Source organism: Amblyraja radiata, chromosome 24, assembly GCF_010909765.2.
Source record: "Amblyraja radiata isolate CabotCenter1 chromosome 24, sAmbRad1.1.pri, whole genome shotgun sequence".
Taxonomy (NCBI): Eukaryota; Metazoa; Chordata; class Chondrichthyes; order Rajiformes; family Rajidae; genus Amblyraja; species Amblyraja radiata.
The window spans coordinates 25,753,107-25,770,394 of record NC_045979.1 but is presented as its reverse complement, the minus strand read 5'-3'; the positions used below and the strand labels follow the sequence as shown (position 1 = coordinate 25,770,394).

General features: G+C 42.0%; 1 protein-coding gene across 1 annotated transcript; it reads left to right on the top strand.

Annotated features, from left to right (window-relative positions):
- Positions 1–404: 404 nt before the first annotated feature.
- On the top strand, positions 405–15,606 carry LOC116986902 (insulin-like growth factor I). Its single transcript, XM_033042681.1, has 4 exons — positions 405–487; positions 3,748–3,895; positions 10,554–10,720; positions 12,202–15,606. Exons 1-4 carry the CDS (start codon positions 443–445, stop codon positions 12,415–12,417), a joined length of 576 nt encoding a protein of 191 aa, XP_032898572.1. The 5' UTR covers positions 405–442; the 3' UTR covers positions 12,418–15,606.
- Positions 15,607–17,288: the final 1,682 nt, after the last annotated feature.

Genomic DNA, 17,288 nt, shown 5'->3' with positions numbered 1-17,288 from the left:
ATAACTTTATGTACCCAAGTCATGTCCCCTCCTAACCTATATAAAACAGTTCTAGTCTCTCTGGTGTTTTGAATTATTAGAGAGAAGAGAGCAGCTTACATTACACCCACAATGTAGAGTAATAACTTAGACAGAACTTACAACGTGTCTGGTGGAATGAGGACATCTGCCAAAAAGCAGAGCCGGCTTACATTTTTTTAATATGCTGCATTGATAATAAGATTTAAGGAGAATGCAAGTCAAGATGCAGAGTGTGTTAATGGAAGGGGTGGAATGCAACCAAAACCACGGTTTTTCTTTGCCTAAGTTAAACTTTGATGTAGGCGTGTGCAACTGAGGGAAGGACCTTCCCCTTGTGCTATAAAGCAAAGGACTCCAGCTCTCCACATTAGCAGACACTGTGGAATCGCTGTGGGAGGAGAGACATACAGCAAACTTCATCATGAACTCTGCACACAGCTCCATCTGCTGCAGTTGTGCACTAAAGGTGACCCTTTTTATGGAATAATCTTGCCAATTTGTGTTTGATATCTAAAGTCAACCACAAGTCATTGTTTTAAAGCCTGTGATTTATATTGAATTCCATTATTTATTACCAGAGAGATTTTAGGCTGGGATGTTTTTAAACATTTGAAATAGCAATTGGGCATTTAATGTGAAGCTTAAATTGTTTCTGCCAGGGCATTAGATTTTGAGGTTCGGCTCTTGCTAGACATGGAACACTGAATGTGCAATCATAAGAAAACAAATTAAAAGTGGATCAAGGCAGAGAGTCGAGGAGAGAGAGAAGGACCAAGAAGGAGAGCAGGATGTGAAGGAACCGAGAGGTAAAAACAAAACAGTGGGAGAAGGGGATAGGGGGGTAGGTTTAAAAATTACAGGAAGTTGGGCTAAGCAGAAATCAAGAGATAAAGAGACAGAGTGAGATAATATCAAGAATAGAAAAAGCGAGAGAGAGGGTAAGGAAGCAGATCATGGGAAGAAACATTAGATGTGAATAGAAGGAGAAATATTGAAGATATTAACAATTTACTTTAAAACTTGTGAGCATAAAGTTTAATAATTAGTTATATTCCAGTCATAAGAAATGAAAAGCTGTAGAAGTGTAACTATTGACAAATATACAGAGTGACCATGAAGGGGATCAGAGTGCTTTCTCCATCCGCTTAAGAATCTTGACTTGAATAGTGGTGTTTATTGGTTAAGTGTTTGATTGTTCACTCTCGTTCTGGCAAGAGAAATATTCACAGCTGGGTTGGCGAGCAGTCTCTGAACCAACTGCGATGGATTGCCTGAACTATTGAAAGCTAATGCCAAAACAGTTCAGAGATACGGATAAAGTTAAAAACGTATCCTGTGATGGAAGGAAATGCTTTGAATTTTTATCTGAAGGACTTCCAAAATCAAAGTGCTAGTCCCTTGTACTGTATTAGAAAAGTCTAGGTGAAGCCTGAGCATGTTAAACCTTTATGATTGGTCTGCCTTTCATGTAAAGTATTCTTTTTTATTGGAATACATTTTGTACAATATTCTGTGCTGGTGTATACAATGTCCATTTTATTCTTCTGTTTATATGTCCCATTTATTGTCTGAGTGTACATTGTTCCCTGTTTCTATATTATCTTCCTGGATATTATGATTGAACAATATGCTCAGGTTCTATATATAATTCCTTAACCTTTGACTGTGTGTCCACTAATTCATTCAATGACCACGCGCGGATAACGGACCTGTGAGTTTGTGTGCTGATTCTGTACCTACACAGTCCTTTACCTTGTGGCTCTGACTACAATATACTGTCATATGAGTCTATAACACTGGTGATTACTCCTGTACAGTCATCCGTCCCCATACCCACCCTGCAACTCCCACCTCCCATCCCTCCCCACCCCGTGTCACCCATCTGGACAGAATCACACTCTGTGGCTCTAAACCATCCCATCCTATGATTTTTATACACAACTAGAAGACCCGTTGGGTCCCCGTTGTGACGCCAGTCTAGTGCACACAATTAGATTATAATGGCAATCTGAAAATGGGAATCTCATCTTGTGTATATATATATATATATATGTATGTTCCCGAAATACAGCCAAAACGGTACACAATGGCGCAACAATTTGAACGAAGCTTGATACTGCACACCGCAGGCAAATGGTGAGTAAGGTGCCCCTAAAATTGTTGCGCTATCGGGAACATTCTTTCTCGGAGATACTCGAGATGTTCAGTTATTTCAAATTCCGTCTCTTCATTCCTTCTGGGTGCCCCGCCGCAGGGCCCGGCAACCCTCCCCAACTGCGCACGCGCGGATAACGGACCTGGCAAGTGGGAGCGCACTGCGCAGACGCGACTGCCACGTTGAAACTTGTCCCATTCACAGTATAAAGTTCATTAAAGATTATAACATGAATTACTTTAAATTATAACGAAACTTGATACAGCACACCGCAGGCGAATGATGAGTAAGGCACCCCTAAAATTGTTGAGCTATCGTGTACCATTTTGGCTGTATTTCGGGAACATACATACATACAGATAAGATGAGAATTTTAGTTATATATATATATATACAGTAGATAAAGCGACTAATTGGGCTGTGTTTTATTCTATGATTATCAGTACACCAACTTGTTACTGTGTACAGTATCCCACCCTGTGAATGTGTACAGTATCACATCCTATGTCTATGTACAATATTCCACCTCGTGACTGATTTGATACAATATTCCATCTCATGATTGATTGGGTGCTGTAGCACACCCTGTGAACATCTGTTCACAATATTCCACCTGTGATCACCTGTACAATGTTCCACCCAAAACGTCACCTATTACTTCTCTCCAGAGATGTTCCTGTCATGCTAAGTTACTCCAGCATTTTGTGTCCATCTTCCATCTGATGACTGGCTCTGTATAGTATAAAAAGTTGTGGCCAGCTGTGTATAATATCGAACCCTGTCGTTATATGTGTACGGTATCTTGCCCTGTGATCGTGTATATTCTGGGATTGACTGTATACGATATCTCCTCTTTGTTTAGTGTCCATTCCTTTAATTTCATCTTGCTTTATATCTCTGGGACTGCATTGTATCCCAGCCAGTGTCTATCCACATGATATCTCATCATGTTAGACGCTCAATAACAAACCACCGTAATTGCTAGAGGAACTTAGAGAGTCAATCGACAGACAACATTTCGGGTTAGGATTATTGTTCAGATCTTCTGAACAATCTGCGTTCCTCCAGCAGTTTATTTTTTGTTCATGATTCCAGCATCTGCAGTCTCCTATGGTGCCAATTTTGCACCTGGTTCTCATTTACAAATGGTGAAAAATATGACATGAAGGGTCCTGACCCAAAACGTTGACTGTCCATTTCCCTGCACATATTCTGCTCAATCTGCTGAGTTCCTCCAGTAGATTGTTGACTGAATCTGATAGTGTCCTGAAATTGCCATTCTGTGTTGGTGAAGTGTTGAGGAATCTAATTGGTACCGTGTGGTCCTCAATTAAGACTATTGGGAGGTACAAGGGATTGAAAAAGGGAAAAGAGGGAAGTCATTCCTGGCTTTAGTTCAGTTGAGTGGGGATGTCCAGAATTGAACATGTTTGGGATCCTGAGTCAGTTTGTCATCCGGCTACAAAAGGCACTGAGTGTGTGTGCCATACAGTACAGTGTAAACGCCAAGCTTAGCTCTCTGAGTGTACCTTCAGCTGTCTGACGCTGTTCTTTATTACTTCGCTGGACAGGTCCGTGCATTGAACCACTTCTGGATGCTGTACACTCTGGTCTGCCTCTCTGTCCTGCCTCTATGGACTGTGGTTGCTGAGACACTCTGTGGTTCAGAGCTGGTGGATACGCTGCAGTTTGTATGTGGTGATCGAGGATTTTACTTCAGTAAGTTCTGGTGAACACCTTCAGCTTTGCCTCGCCTGAATATAAATCGATGTGCATGATTCCAATAGATTGCCGGAGAAAGTATCCACTTTTGCGGGTTAATAATTTGGCCAATAAATTGCGGCTCGCGTCCTGACACTGGGATTCTGAGGACCTGATCACTCTGAGAATTCCAACTCTCCTCTCAATTCGATCCTGACGTGTAGTTTACATGTTCTCCCTGTAACTACATAGATTTCCTCCTGGTGGTCCGGTTTCTTCCCACATCCACACATCACTTGCCCCTGTGTGTCGGTCAGGGGAGAATCGGTGGGGGGAGGCAGGGGGGCAGATAGGAATGTGGACTGTACACATCTACCCTCTCATTCTGATCTACTCTATGTCTTTGCTGTCTTAAGACAATCCAAATTACTTTGCAGCTCAGTTGTAATACAAGAATGTCATCGAAATTACACACAAGATCCCAAAACAATAACGTGATAACGATCAGATAATCAATTTTTATTTTTATTAAGCGGAGGATAAATATTGGACAGGACTCCACTGAAATCTCCCCAGCATTTCCAATCTAGTAGTTTAACCGGGCAGTAGACAGGGCTTTAACATCTCGTCCATCTGACAATAAAGTTATTGCACTTAAGGGCCTGTCCCAATTACGCGACCTTTACAGGCGACTGCCGGCACCCATGATAGGTCGCCGAAATTTTTAACATGTTGAAAATTCAGCGGCGACCAGAAAGACGCTCCAACTCTTTGGAGACCTCTCACGACCCTATACGGCGACCCCTGGCGACATGTCGCGGGTGGCATATCACGACCATAGAGCCTGTATCCAAAAAGTCGTAGCGTCTTTCTGGTTGCTGCTTAATTTTCAACATGTTGAAAATTTCGGCGACCTATCACGGGTGCCGACAGTCGCCTGTAAAGGTTGCGTAAGTGGGACAGGCCCTTTAGAGTCCTGGAGCCATACAGCACAGGAACAGGCCCTTTGGCCCAACTCTTCCATGCCAACTAAGATGCTCCATCTAAGCTTAGCCCATTTTCCCAGGTTTGACCCATCTCCCTCTGAACCCTTCCTATTCATGTACATGTCCAATTGTCTTTTAAACATTGCATTCTACTTGCCTCAACCACTCCCTCAGTGTTCCAGGCTTTAAGGAGTAAAGTCTTAGCCTGCCAAACCTCTGCCTATAACTCAATCCCTTGAGTCCTGGCAAAATCCTCACAAATCTTTTCTGTACTCTTTCTAGCTTATTGGCATCTTTCCTATGGCACGGTGATCAAAACAGAACACAATATCCAAGTATGTTCTCACCAGTGTCTTATACAACTGTAACATAACATCCCAACTTCTATATTGAATGCCCCAACTAAGGAAGGTCAGCATACTGAAGGTCCTCTTCACCACCCTATCTAGTTGTGTCACCACTTTCAGAGAACAATATACCTACTACCATCAAGCCAATTATCTATTCAATGAGCTGGCTTTCCCTGAATCCCATGTGATCTAAACTTCCAAAGCTGTTTGTTCTGTAATACTCGTCGTGGCCCTACCATTCACTGTGAAAATTACTATTCTGGTTTGACTTCCAAAGTAATAATACCTTGCACTTATCTTAATTAAACATTTGCCATTCCTTGGCCCATTTACCAGGTTGATAAAGATACCACTACAGTATACTTCTTGATATCCTTCTTCACTATCTACATTACTATTTTAGTGTCATCTACAAACTTACAAATCATGCTTTTTACATTCACATCCAAATCATTGATACAGATAACCGACATCAATGGGCCCAACAACGACCTCTGAGGCACACCATTGTCTACCGTCACACATTTTAGGTTGTTCTGCACCTCATCTACTGTAATGCCGACTATCTCCAAGACATCCTTATTATATTTACTGAGTTACCTAATCTTCGTGTCTTTCTCCGTGGTAAAAACAGGAGAATTTTCATTGAGGACCACCCATGTCCTGCAGCTCCGCACATGGATGTAAATTGGTCTGTGAGGGGGTCCTATTCTCTCTCTAGGTATCCTTTTCCTATAATAACCATATAACCATATAACAATTAAAGCACGGAAACAGGCCATCTCGGCCCTTCTAGTCCGCGCCGAACACTTACTCTCACCTAGTCCCATCTACCTGCACTCAGACCATAACCCTCCATTCTTTTCCCGTCCATATACCTATCCAATTTATTTTTAAATGATAAAAACAAACCTGCCTTCACCACTTCCACTGGAAGCTCATTCCACACAGCTACCACTCTCTGAGTAAAGAAGTTCCCCCTCATGTTGCTCCTAAACTTTTGTCCCTTAATTCTCAAATCATATCCTCTTGTTTGAATCTTCCCTACTCTCGATGGAAAAAGCTTATCCACGTCAACTCTGTCTATCCCTCTCATAAAGACCTGTATCAAGTCCCCCCTTAACCTTCTGCGCTCCAAAGAATATCTTGTTCAACCTTTCTCTGTAGCTTAGGTGTTATAACCCAGGCAACATTCTAGTAAATCTCCTCTGTACTCTCTCTATTTTGTTGACATCTTTCCTATAATTTCGCGACCAGAATTGTACACCATATTCCAGAATTGGCCTCACCAATGCCTTGTACAATTTTAACATTATATCCCAACTTCTATACTCAATGCTCTGATTTATAAAGGCCAGCACACCAAAAGCTTTCTTTACCACCCTATCTATGTATAGGGTGTACATAACGTACATAAATATTTTACAATTCTCTTTAATCTTCTCTGCCAAAGCTATCTAGTGTCCCTTTTTTGCCCTCCTGATTTTCTCCTTGTATACTTTTGTATCCCCTATATTCCTCCACGAATTCACGATCCCAGCTGCCTGTACCTGATCCATGGCTCCTTTCTTCTTCTGACTGGAACCTCAATATCTCTTGTCTTCAAGAACACGCAGACCTTGATCTCTTGCTATTTCACTTTCAATAGTCTCCCACTTGCTGAATGTCCCATTGCCTGCAAACAATTTACTCCAATCGACTTTTGCTAGCTCCTGTCTCTCAAAATTCCCTCAAAAATACCCTCAAAATTCCCCTCTCCCACATTTAGAATTCCAACTTGTAGACAAGTTTTGTTCTTTTCCCTAACTATCTCTAAACTAACCAAACCATGCTCCCTGACTCCCCAGTCACTTGCCCTGCCCTATTTCCCAAAAGTAGGTTAAACTTTGCCCTCTTCCTTGTAGGGCCCTCGATAGACTGCCTGTGGAAACTTTCCTGAATATGCTCAACAAATTCCAAGCTATCTAAGTCCTTAGTATTATGGCAATACTAGTCTCTAATTGAAAAGTTAAGACCTTCTACTATGAAATACCCATTATTCTTGCAACATTACACAATTACCCTGCATATTTGTTCCTCTAAATCCCATTGACTATTTGAGGACTATAGTACATAGCCAACAAGGTGATCATGTTATTTCTTAGCCCACCCATAAACACGATAACCACTCTGTAGCTACATCTTGGACTATAACCTGCAATGTTCTTAATCACAACTACAACTCCCCCTCCCCTCCTCTATTTCCACTCCACCCGTCTCACTTGTAGCACCTCTACTCTGGAACATGAAAGTGTTAATTCCTCCAAGTTCAGAAATGGTTTTGATATCCCAATCCCACTTCCCACTCAATCCTCACCCCCCACCTCATACAAATTTTACTCACTCCCTTGCATTCAAGTCCAGCTGAGGTCAATTGATGAGTTATGATTTATTTGAATGGCAGAACTGGTGCAATGGGCTCCTATATTTCTTATGAAGGCCAATAGCATTGTGATGAAAAAACAGCTCATTTATTAATGTTTCTGAAGTATTGAACGTGTCATCCTGCCTCTGCTCATATCTGCTCTTATCTGTTCGCATCCTTCACCTCTTATCTCTTATCTGCTATTCAAAATCACACTCTCTGCTTGCCTCCTGAATGTCCTATGACCTGGTCCAGTGAGCTGCTGTGCTGTACAAAGGATCACCTGGCAGTTTTGGATGGGTAAAAATATGACCATATAGAAGATGGCACCTCAGATGACACCTCCACTGACAGCCTCCAGGGCCAGTCACCTCTTATGTAACATGTATGAATCTGTTTCATGGGTTCCAGGGTGTTCAGGAGTTGGATCTGATCTAATTCCAAGACACTCCTAAGTATAGGATATAGGCTGTGGGGAAGTGAAGATGATTGGGTTATAGGAAGGATTGGCTCTTGTCCTGTGTAAATGGTTGGAATGTTTAACCTTATATATGAAATCTTGCCAGCTTCTGTCAAAAAAACAGATGTTAAGTTCATTGGCCTTTTATTTCACTGGAATCACAGGCATAGTGTGGTTTTCTGATTCAAGTGTTCAGTGCATTAGCCTGCTCCACACCAAGGGGCCCATATGCAGAGCTGTATGGACCTAATATTTCTACCAGATGTTGGGCCTGGAGCCAAGATTAAACAAAATAAAACATCTTCTTGTGTCTAATTAAAGCCAATGTGTGCAGTGTAATATGAAAGCAGTTGCTTGAATTGAATAGATTGGATTCAGTTTCAATCCACAGCCCAACTAGATGGCAGGGAACTCGGACCGTTAGGCAGAGGACTGGTCACATACCTTGCATTCCTGAGGGATGGTTTGGTATTGAATGTTTCTTGTATATTTGCACACCAACATTCAGTTCCAGAGCCCATTTTATAGACATGACTCCTCGATAGTATAAATAAGAAAGAGGAGCAAGAGAAGGCCATCCATCCCTTCGAGCCGGCTTTTCCATTCACCAAGATCATAGCTACCTCAGTGCCATTTTGCAGCTCTCCTTAACGACCAGAAATCTATCGATGTCTAATTTAAATGAACTCCATGGCTGAACCTCCACTGCCCTCCTGGATAGAGAATTCCAAAAGTTCATCTTAATGTAGACATTTCTCCTCATCTCATTCCCAAATGAGGTGCCCATTGTTCTCAATCTGCAACCCCTGATACTAGATTCCTCAGCCAGGGGAAACATTAGGACTGCCTTCGGACTGTATGCATCTCTGGTTTGCCTACATAAATGCCTGATATACGTAGTCTCATAAAGTAAGAAGGAACAGCAATACATTTCAAAGTTTGCAGGTTGGTATGGAGTTTGCTGGTGATGGGGTTCTAGTGCACTTGCTGCCCTTGCCTTTCCAGGACGTTGAGTTGCGAGGCACTGTCACTAAAGCCTGGCTAAGTTGCTGCAGTGAATGTGATGCAATAGTGGATTTATAGAATCCAACAGCACGGGAGCAGGCCCTTCAGCACACTGAGTTTGTGCTAGTGCAGGATTACACAAATCCTATTTGTTTCTCCCCAAACTCCCATCAACTCTCTCCAGCTTTTACCACACCTCTACACACTGGGGACAATTCACCTATCAACCATCTCAATTGTGGGATCACACTTGAAGTTATGGGGCCTCCCTGGATTACAAGACTGAAGAATGGTCCCGACCCGAAACATCACCTGTCCATTTTACCCAGAGATGGCAACTGACCGCTGAGTTACTCCAGCATTTTATGTCTATCTTAGCTATAAGGAGAAGTTGGACAAGCTTGGGTTGTTTTCTCTGGGGTGTTGGAGGATGAGAGGAGTCCTGCTATAATGGCAGGCATGAATGGGATGCCAAATAAATCATAATGGCAAGCATGAATCTTTTTTCCACAGGATGGAAATGTCAAATACGAGGGTATAGATTTAAAGTGGGAGGGCGAGAAGTTTAAAGGAGATTCACAAAGTAATTTCTTTTACACGGAGTGGCAGGTGCCTGGAACGCGCTAAATGGGACGGTGGTATAATCAGATACGATAGCAACATTTAGGATACATGTAGACGGGTGCATGAACAGGCAGGGAATGCAGTGATGCCGACAGTGTAGGCAGATGAACAGCTCAAATTGGCATCATGATCAGCTCAGACATCATGTGCCAAAGTGTCTGTTCCTCAGCCATATTCTATCTTCTATGGCTGCCTTCCAGACTGGATGTTGAATTTCCAACTTTAGGTAACCCTTTCTCTCTGTAACAGAAGTGGTCATTTCTGCCATTCATCATTTTGGCTCAGTTCTCTTTTTATTAGTACAATCTGACCAGCTGGATATGTTGAACATTCTCACTAATATCAATCTCTTACACAAGCAAAGAATCCTAATATGATGCTAACCACCATTCCTACTGCTGCTTCAACTCAATTTGTCTCATCCTATCAGAGATATTCCCTTCGTTCAACCCATCCCTATCATCCAGCTTCCCTTCTCCTGAGTATATGTTGCTTTCTCACTTTCCCTGTTCTGACAAAGGGCCCTGAACTAAAACATTCTTTGACCACAGAAGCGGCCTGACCTATGTTTCCAACATTTTTGTTTTATTTCAGATCTCCAGTGTCTGCAATCTTACAAAATTTCATTCTGGCACAAAGCGAGCTGGCCCAGAGAGCCCTTCCACTGGGAAGAGCTGGGACTCACTGACTGAGAATGATATTGCACACATAATGTTGGCCCAGATATGCTGAGGTTTGCTAGTCTGGAGCCTTTGTTTGCTGAGAAATATTCTGATTGATTGGGAAATGTTTAATCAGGAAATGCCATGTTCAATGTCAAGAAATAACTGTGAACTGTTCTCTCCAGGTAAGACTCCCTCGTACTTCAAGGACAAAGACTACGTAAAGAGGCCAAGTAAAGGGATTGTGGAGGAATGCTGCTTCAAAAGTTGCGACTTACAGTTGCTGGAATTATACTGCGCGTATCCTCGCCAGTCGAGATCTGTGCCTCTGTTGGTTACCGTCCGGCACCAGGTGAGTTGACCAGCTTCTGCAAGGAGTCAGCGTCCCTCAGCCAAACTCACTGCTGTAAAACTCTGATTATCTGACACAAAAGCTGTGATCAGGGCAGCCTGTGTCCAGCGCAGAGCAACTGTAATGGCAGCTGCCTCACAGCACCAGAGACTGGGCTCCATCCTGACCTAGAGTGCTGTCTGTGTAAAGTTTGCATCTTCTCCCTCGGACCGCGTGGGTTTCCTGCGGGTGCTGCGATTTCCTCCATTGTTTCAAAGATGTGCTTATTTGTAGGTTAATTAGCCTCTGTAAATTGACCCTGGTGTGTTGGGATCGGATACAAAAATGGGATAACATAGAACTAGTGTGAACGGGTGATCGATGGTCAGCAAGTAATCGGTGGACTGAAGGGCCTATTTCCACGCTGTATCTCTAAACTAAACTGTAATCAACATTACTATTAGTTATTTCTCCTGGTGTTGTAGAGAAAGACTGTCTGCCTGGAGGGTTTCCCAAAGTTCCAGCCTTAGGTGATCAGAAAAACCCTGATATCTTTGATTGCTGACACATACAGCAGTAATGTGAAATATGAAGTGCTTTGTACAGGTTTTGTACTCACATGACATTGTGACTAAAATCATCTGAACAGGACCTCCAGCACATCTACAACTAGCCCTTGCTTATACGCCATACACCTCAACAGTCTCGGCCCACCCTACACCAGATTCCTCTCAACCCTTGCGAGTCCATCAAATTTTCATATCAGTATATCCGTGTTTCAAACATTCAGTTGTTAATGAGCTTTATATTCTTCCTGCTGTCTATACGAGGGAATTCCTCTGTGAGTCTCCATTTAGTTTGTTGGCTTATATTCTTCAATTGCAAGCAACTAGAAGCAGTTTCTACACATGCTTCCAGTCCGATCACCCCAGAATTTTAAAGATCCCAATCGGGTAATTTTCATCCCCTTGAAAAGAGTCCCAGTTTGCTCAATTACGCATGATAGCTGGACATTCACAGTGATGAGGACAATTAACAAAGAGAGATTACCTAGAGGGGCATTACAATTGTGGCTTCTGCCATCCATCCTCCATGAAGGCAGCACTATGGTACAGCCAGTTGAGTCGCTGTCTTGCAGCTCCAGAAGCCCCGGTTCAATCTTGACTTTGGGTGCTATCTATGTGGAGTATGCACGTTTTCACTGTAACCACATGGGTTTCCTCCGGATGCTGCAGTTTCCTCTCGTATTCTGAAGATGTGCAGTTTGTTTGGTTAATTGACCAATGCCCCTAGTGTGCAGGTGAGGGGTGGAATCTGATGTGAGTTGAAGGGAATATGAGGATAATAAAATAAAGCTATGTGAATGGGAACTTGATGGTGATTGCATGCTCGAAGGGCTGAATGACTCGTTTCTATCTTACTTATCCCAGCCCATGCATGCAATTCTGTTCATTAAATGAGCATTGGGCAATAGGTGTAATACCTATTTTGGTTTATTTCAGGAAGAACATTTGGATAAATCATATAAAAAGACCTCCAATTCTGCCAAATGGATTTCAAAATTACTGCAATATAAGATGATTCCAGAGAGTGAAGATTCAAACAGAAGCAAGCACGCAAGTCGGGGCTTGAGCCCCTCCCAGAGTCAAACTCCTTTGATGGCACTGCTGGGCAAGTTGCCAAAGAAGGTTCCAGAACTTCAGCGAACAAGGTTATGATAGCACTAAGGAAGAAGTGGCAGGAAGCACTAGTTCTACTGCTGTCTCCTCTTCAATGTTACTGTGAATTCAATGCTAGTGTTGGAAGTCAGAATGTAGAATTGAGCAGGAATGAACCATTCAATTTCATTCACCATTTTATATCATGCTGCTCTCCCCATTCATCTGCCTATTCAAAGCTTTATTTTCTGGCCATGAGGAAGAAACTCACAAATCCTACAGCCCAAGGCAGAGGAAATTCAAAAGGTTCAGCCTCAAACCACCCTGTGCCTGTGCCTGTGCCCTGTAACTGATATCTGCTTTGATACAGGTGCTTTTTTGGAAGTTCCACAAAGATCAAAGGTGTACCTTATTTATAGAGGAGAGTTCTGAAAATTGGCACTGGTTGATTCCAGTGGGTATTGTAGGCGTCCATTATGTCTGATGTCAAACTTTCTGTACTTGTATTTAATGCCTGTTGACTTATTTGAATGTATTCTATTCTAATTTTTCCTGTACCAAGTGACATAATTACAATACATCCCCTGTATTACATTGCTACACTACATTACAGTGTGACCTTACCATAATCCATTAATATGTTAGAAAGTACAGTATTGCATCACTGATCCGCTGATTTTCAATAGTCACAGCAGATTATATGCTTTATAAACCCAAATATTTTCTCAGCTTTATATTTTCAACGTGCAAAGGAACAAAAGGGAGATTTCCATTGGTCCATCATCATTTGGGAACCAAAGTTAATGACGAATGTTTAGTCACTTAATCACAGTCAGAGCGAGTTAAATGGACTGATTAAACCTTATTTTCACTTGGTAGCAGTTCCATTCCTCTCCGGAGCTGTTTTGATTAAGTAGAAGCAAAGTGCCCACACAATCCTGAACTAGACTTCAGGCTCCTTCATCCCTCACCATTCAATTTCCCTTTCACTCCAGTTTCAGCTTATTGTCTGCAGAACCTCCTGTCTGAACTTCCACTCTCTTCATCTTTAAAAATTTATATTGGAATTTCTCCACTCAACCATTGAGCCACACGATCACTTTCTTCCCCTAAAGTGTGATCTTATATTAGATCTAACTCATTGACCTATTTTATGGTCAACTGCATCTGAAGAAGGGTCCTGACACAAAATGTCACCCAACCTTTTTCTCCCGAGATGCTGCTTGACCCGCTGAGTTACACCAGCACTTTATGTCTATCTTCGGTATAAATCAGCATCTGCAGTTCCTTCCTACACATCATGGTCTGTTATCTGATGTGGTTTGTGTTAGTTTACATCTGACTGCAAACAATTTTGGGGCATCTCACTGTGATAATCGTCCGATGTAAATGCAAATGAGAGTCACAGTGAGATGCAGCACAGAAACGGGCCCTTTGCCACCCAATCACCCTGGTTTGCACCAACCATTAACTACTTATTTACACTAATCCTACATTATCTCTACCTTTTGTTTTCCTGACCTTTCCATCAGCTCCCCCAGATTCCGCACTCACCCACTCACTGGGGCAGTTTACAATGGCTAATTAACCTACTAAACGACATGTCTTTGAGGAAACAAGAATATCGAGAGGAGTCTCATGTGATCAGAGGGAAAATCAGCAAACTCCACACAGATGTATTATTTAGTTCCCTTTATTTTAAAAGGGTGGATTCGACCTGCACTGTGTGACTTCCAAGGGGTCCAAACCTCATACAGATTATAATATCTAGCCTGAGAGCTTGGCCCAACCACTTTATGTTGGATCGTACATCGTGCCATGCTTGAATGGCAGAGTGGACTTGATGAGTGAAATGGCCTAATTCTACTCCTATGACTTACTTACTTATCCAAGTACCATAAAATCCCTTCACTTTTATGCAATCGGCACCCATATCCTAAACTCCAACATTCCTTAATTTTCTTCGTCATTGTAACGCTTTCCCCCTATTTCATTGAAGCAAGAACAAAGTAATCTTCCCATCATTTTTACAATGTCACATGACCAGTGGAAATATCCCTTCGTCCAGGGATGGTTTTAGAGTTCTGTTGGAGGAATTTGTGCTGTTATTTTCTATTTATTTAGAATTCTATACACTTTGTAAGATCAATGCATTGTACCTCAGCAGCAAGTCAGGGACCTGTTCTGAATTGTTATTGGATATAAAATAAAATCCTCCAGCACTTAACAGACAATGAAAAGTAAAATTCAATTGGATTTTCAATTAGAGTTACTGTTGAGAATTTGTATCTTGCCGTTTCCATGGGATTAGCTTGTTTTCCGAACCCTAGTGTGCAAATTATTGACTGGATCTTCCTGCAATAAAACATTGCTAATTTGGTGATCTCAGGTGTATGGATTGAGAAAAGCCCTGATTGATTCCTTGAGCTGTGAAATTACATATAATAGGCCACAACCTGGAGTGGACAGTGTGCCTTGTAGAGCCTTACAGCATGGAAACCGGTCCTTGGCCCATTGTGTCTATGCTGACCATTAACCCCATTTATATTAATGCTACCTTAATCCCAATTTTTATTCTCCCCACATTTTCATCATCTTCCTCCAGCCTCTACCACTCGCATATGTGCTAGGGGATAATTTACAATGGCCAATTAATGTACCAATCTATTTGCCTGGAATGTGGGAATAATCCAGAGCGGTCTCAAGGAGAATGCAAATTCCACACTGATGATGCCCGATAGAACCTGGGTGTCTGGAGAAGGAGATAGCGGCTCTACCAGCTGTGCCACCATGCTGTCCTGTACCTAGTAAGGGAACTCAGTACTGATACCTACTGCAGTCCATTTATGGTTAATATCTCATACAAGAGATTGATAGGCATTCCAAGAACAGTGATATTCCTTGAGACCATAAATAATAGTTTCAGTGGATGGAGAAATCTTAAGAAAAGAAAGTTACAAGAAACCAAGGTCATGATGATGACTCTGAATAACAATACAGAACACTCCCAACTGCTGCTGATGGGAGGATGGGCTGGTGAGATGTTGATAACGTTCCCCAGGGAAAGCTCATTAGCAAAGCCCCCCTCCTTACAACCAGTCTTGGACGTGGAGGATTCCGTCTGAAAGTTGCACCTTTGAACTGTGCAGTTGTTTTAAGTGTGAATGGAGTGTTATGTGTCGTTGTACCTCATCTGTCTACAGATATGCAGGTGCTGGCACACAATAAAGAATGATTTTCTCTAATTCACCATGTGTCACTGATTTATTCCATGCTTATGTTGACATTTTATCGATGATATTATGTATTGGAAGGAACAAAGGAAGCCGTGGCCAAGGGTCGATTAGTGAAGCCTATGATGAATGGTCCATGGGCACTTGAGGTGCAATGAGGAGAGACAACTTCCAGAGTACGTGTCAAATTCCACTACAGGCATTCTCAGACTCTGGTTTCCCTTTTGGAAGAAAACGTTTCTCCATCCAAGAGATCCATATGGATTATTTCCCATCACTACAGGATCTATACAGATCCTTTCCCCACCCCCTGAAGTATCTGTATGGTTCCTTTCCCATCTGCACAGGATTTTTACCCCAGCTGTACAGAATTTCAATGGACCCTTTCCCATCTATACAGGTACGTACCCCTCCTGACAGATCTCCACATATCTTTTCCTCATCTCTACAGGATCTCAATGGATTTTTACCCTTTCATTACATAATCTGTATGGATCCTGTCCCGACCACCCTCTTAAACAAGATCTAAGGTGAAGAGCAATTAATCAATTCTTCACCAATTGCTGATCATCATTAAGAAAATTTGGTTCTATTTATTGCCACCTTCAATTATACCATGGATCCAATCATCTTCAGTTAATCTACGGATCCATTCCCAGTTGCTTTATTTATCTCACTGACCCATTCTCCATTATCTACAGCATCCCAATGCAAACAGCGCCACACCAGATCTGGATGAGGCCCATTGTGTCACAGAACTTTACTTCCATGCATTAAAAAAAAAGAATAAAATAAAATAATTCAGAACAATGTGATATTTGGGCATACTGTAAAAAAAAAGATTTACATCAACCTTTACTCATATAATGATTCTGTCAATATTGGGTACATATAGACAGAGTGTGCTCAGAGAACTGTGGCTCTCAGTGATATGCACAATATGCATGTATCAAAATATTTGTCTTCTAATTTTGGAAGCAGTCGATAGGATTTACATTGATTTATGCTGACTTTGATTTTGCACTTGGCTCATATTTTTTAACTGAGGAACCGCGGTGGTCCCTAGGCGCCGGTTAAGGTCTGGCAATCAAATAAGTACAGAGTGGCTCCCATTAAATTTGTGAGCAAGTTCCTCAGATCCTCAGGCTGTGATGGTTTACAACACACAGAGGTCTTCAGCTCAAGTCCTAAAATGGTTTGATCGTAAATCTGCTTAGTTGGTGGTAGGACCATTAGAATAAATCAGGAGGGGCAATGGAAGCTGAGAAGTTGTTGTGAAAATTATAGGATGTATAGGATGTTAAGTTTGTGGTAACTTAAATAGCATGTAAAGTTAGAATGTAAAGATCCAGTAGATTGTGTTAATTTGACTTTTGCAATATTTATCAGGAAAATATGATGGATTGTGGATGGCGTGAATATAATCATGTATAGTATTTTCACTGACTGGATAGCATGCAACAAAAAAGCTTTTCACTGTACCATCGATACATGTGACTATAATAAACTAAACTAAACTGTGTGTTGGGTGACACAGTGGCACAACGATAGAGTTGCTGGCTTACAATTCCAGAGACTTGGGTTCGACCCTGAGTGTGGGTGCTGTCTGCATGGACTGTGTAGATGGTGCTAGTGTACGGGGGTGATCACTGGTTGGCGTCAACTCAGTGGGCTGAGGGGCCTGTTTCCATGTTGTAT

Coding starts and splice junctions, on each gene's coding strand:
- LOC116986902 (XM_033042681.1), top strand. CDS start 443: ATGAACTCTGCACACAGCTCCATCTGCTGCAGTTGTGCACTAAAG. Junction 3,896..10,553: donor TGATCGAGGATTTTACTTCA/GTAAGTTCTGGT, acceptor TGTTCTCTCCAG/GTAAGACTCCCTCGTACTTC. Junction 10,721..12,201: donor TGGTTACCGTCCGGCACCAG/GTGAGTTGACCA, acceptor GGTTTATTTCAG/GAAGAACATTTGGATAAATC.